This window comes from Penaeus monodon, chromosome 33, assembly GCF_015228065.2.
Source record: "Penaeus monodon isolate SGIC_2016 chromosome 33, NSTDA_Pmon_1, whole genome shotgun sequence".
In the NCBI taxonomy this organism is placed as follows: domain Eukaryota; kingdom Metazoa; phylum Arthropoda; class Malacostraca; order Decapoda; family Penaeidae; genus Penaeus; species Penaeus monodon.
The window spans coordinates 10429049-10431126 of NC_051418.1; the positions used below are offsets into that span (position 1 = coordinate 10429049).

Consider the following 2078-nt stretch of genomic DNA (forward strand, 5'->3'; position numbering starts at 1 on the left):
TTTTGGCATTAGCTTTTGTACTGCATCTTTTATGATATATCTTTTAGGGGGGAGGGGTTCAGTTTTACCAACTAATTTCAAATAGTCAGTGAGCATATGGCATACCTTTTCCATGTACTTAGCAAGAAAAATGATAAAAGAAAGATTAACTAATATATGTTAATTTGCAGGCGGAATTCTCAAGATTTGGGAAAATTATGGATATCCGTATTAATACTGCTAAAGGAAAAACTGGTCCTAAAGGTCAGGTCCCCAACTTCGGTTTCATCACATTTGAAGAGGAAGGTTCTGTGTCAAAGGCTCTCAACTCTAGGGTAAGGACAAAAAAAGCAGAATTTACAATTTTAATTATTTAGAGAAATGTTAGAAATGCGAAAAAGTCAGCTATATTGTAATAAATTATAAATCAACACAGTAGGTCTTCTTATAATTTACTGTGGATTTTACTAAAGATGATCAGGCTGTTTTAAAACTTATAATCTAACTTTTATTTAATTCCCACAGCCAATCCATCTTAATGGTGAGCATCGGTTGAATGTTGAAGAGAAGAAGGCTCGCCTAAGGATGGATGGAGGTGGTATGGGCCGTCCCAACAGTGGCCGTGGAGGAATGGGAGGCAGCGGTGGCATGCGTCAAGGCCCCCCTAGTGGCTTACAGGGACGAGGTGGAGGACGACCAGGCTTTAATCGTGACAGTAATCGAGGTGGACCAGGAGGACCCAGAGGTAGTTTTGCACCGCGACGTTAGGCTAACCAATTATAGTCACCATGGCCTACTCTCTTACTACTCATAGGAAACCTCTGTCCAGTGCAGCCAATCTCAACAGATGGCTGCAGTGTAAGTGGTCCAAACATCTGCAAGAGGACTGCTCAAGTTAAATCTGCAGTAGAGCCATTGTACAACTTGATGGAATGGTGTGCTTCTCAGTGAATGTTGCTGTTTTGATAATGTAACTCGACAATGGCCACTTGAAAATACTGGTGCTTGAGGTGATGATGATGAAACTTCAGTGATATGGTAAACAAACTTCACAATAACATAAGTGGCTTCTTTTGTAATTTAGTTACTCCCACTTCTCTAACTGTATTAGAGTTATCAGATTGATTTCCATTTCGTGAACACAACAATTTTTCCACTGATGACGTGTACTTAGACATAGTGCCTCCCCTGATGTAGATTGTGTTTCTATGAGTAAATAAAAGAACCCTCCTTTTTTGGATGGTTGTGATGGAATTCAATCTCTAAATCTTGGACAACAATTACTCTTTTATTATTTGGTAATAATAAAACATGTTATTGTGATTACCAAAATCATTCCCTTTTTAACAGCTACTAGTCAGGATTGAAACAAAGTTTTTTTTTTTTGTGCTTATTTCAGTTTCAACATCTAAAAGGTCCTTGAAATTATATTGGAAATATAGAAGAAGTGGATTAAAATGGGTACTGCTTGAGGTCATTGATTTATGTACTGGTATTTGATTCCAGTGATGTTTTTGTATGTTAGAATTTTTTAACTTATTTTTGAAACTTCAGCTGAGACTGATGTACATTTTGTACCTGGCAACAGAAGATTGGTGAGGTTTAGTCCACTTTTTCCAGTGATCAGCATGCAGACACAGTAATCCTCAGAGATGTCTTATCTGACTTGGCCCACATCCATGCTCACTGTTTTGACGTTACATTTCCAGCACTGCTGTCATACTGGGCATTACACATACATAAAATGTTAACTTGTTACATGTAGTTCACAAGGCCAAGTACAGATCAGCATCTGCTAATAGCTGATTCCATTTTTTTATTTGATGTGGGTGAAGTTGCCAATATCCGTTAATATTGACAACTTCACATTATCACAGAAGTACTTTAACTGGAGGAGCGAAGAGGAAACCAGTGTCCAAGGTCACATTCTCGTCTATTTTGTAGTAAATCACTTTGATCACTACTCAAAGATTATGCTTGATTCAACCTCTTTCATATGTTGTAGTGTGCTAGTTTCTCCGAATGGGAAATGAATAATAGAATGGAGCATTTATATTTCACAAGTGTGAGTTGTAAACACCCCAAAGCATTTCTATATT

At 37.7% G+C, this 2078-nt stretch overlaps 1 protein-coding gene across 1 annotated transcript in view; it reads left to right on the forward strand.

Moving 5' to 3' along the window:
- LOC119594000 (ras GTPase-activating protein-binding protein 2-like) overlaps window positions 1-2078 on the forward strand; it is a gene marked incomplete in the record, with an annotated part of 11544 nt that overhangs the window by 8562 nt on the left and 904 nt on the right. The window contains 2 exon segments of the mRNA XM_037943027.1: window positions 171-314; window positions 505-2078. Of these exon segments, the coding sequence (XP_037798955.1) occupies window positions 171-314; window positions 505-747 (387 nt within the window).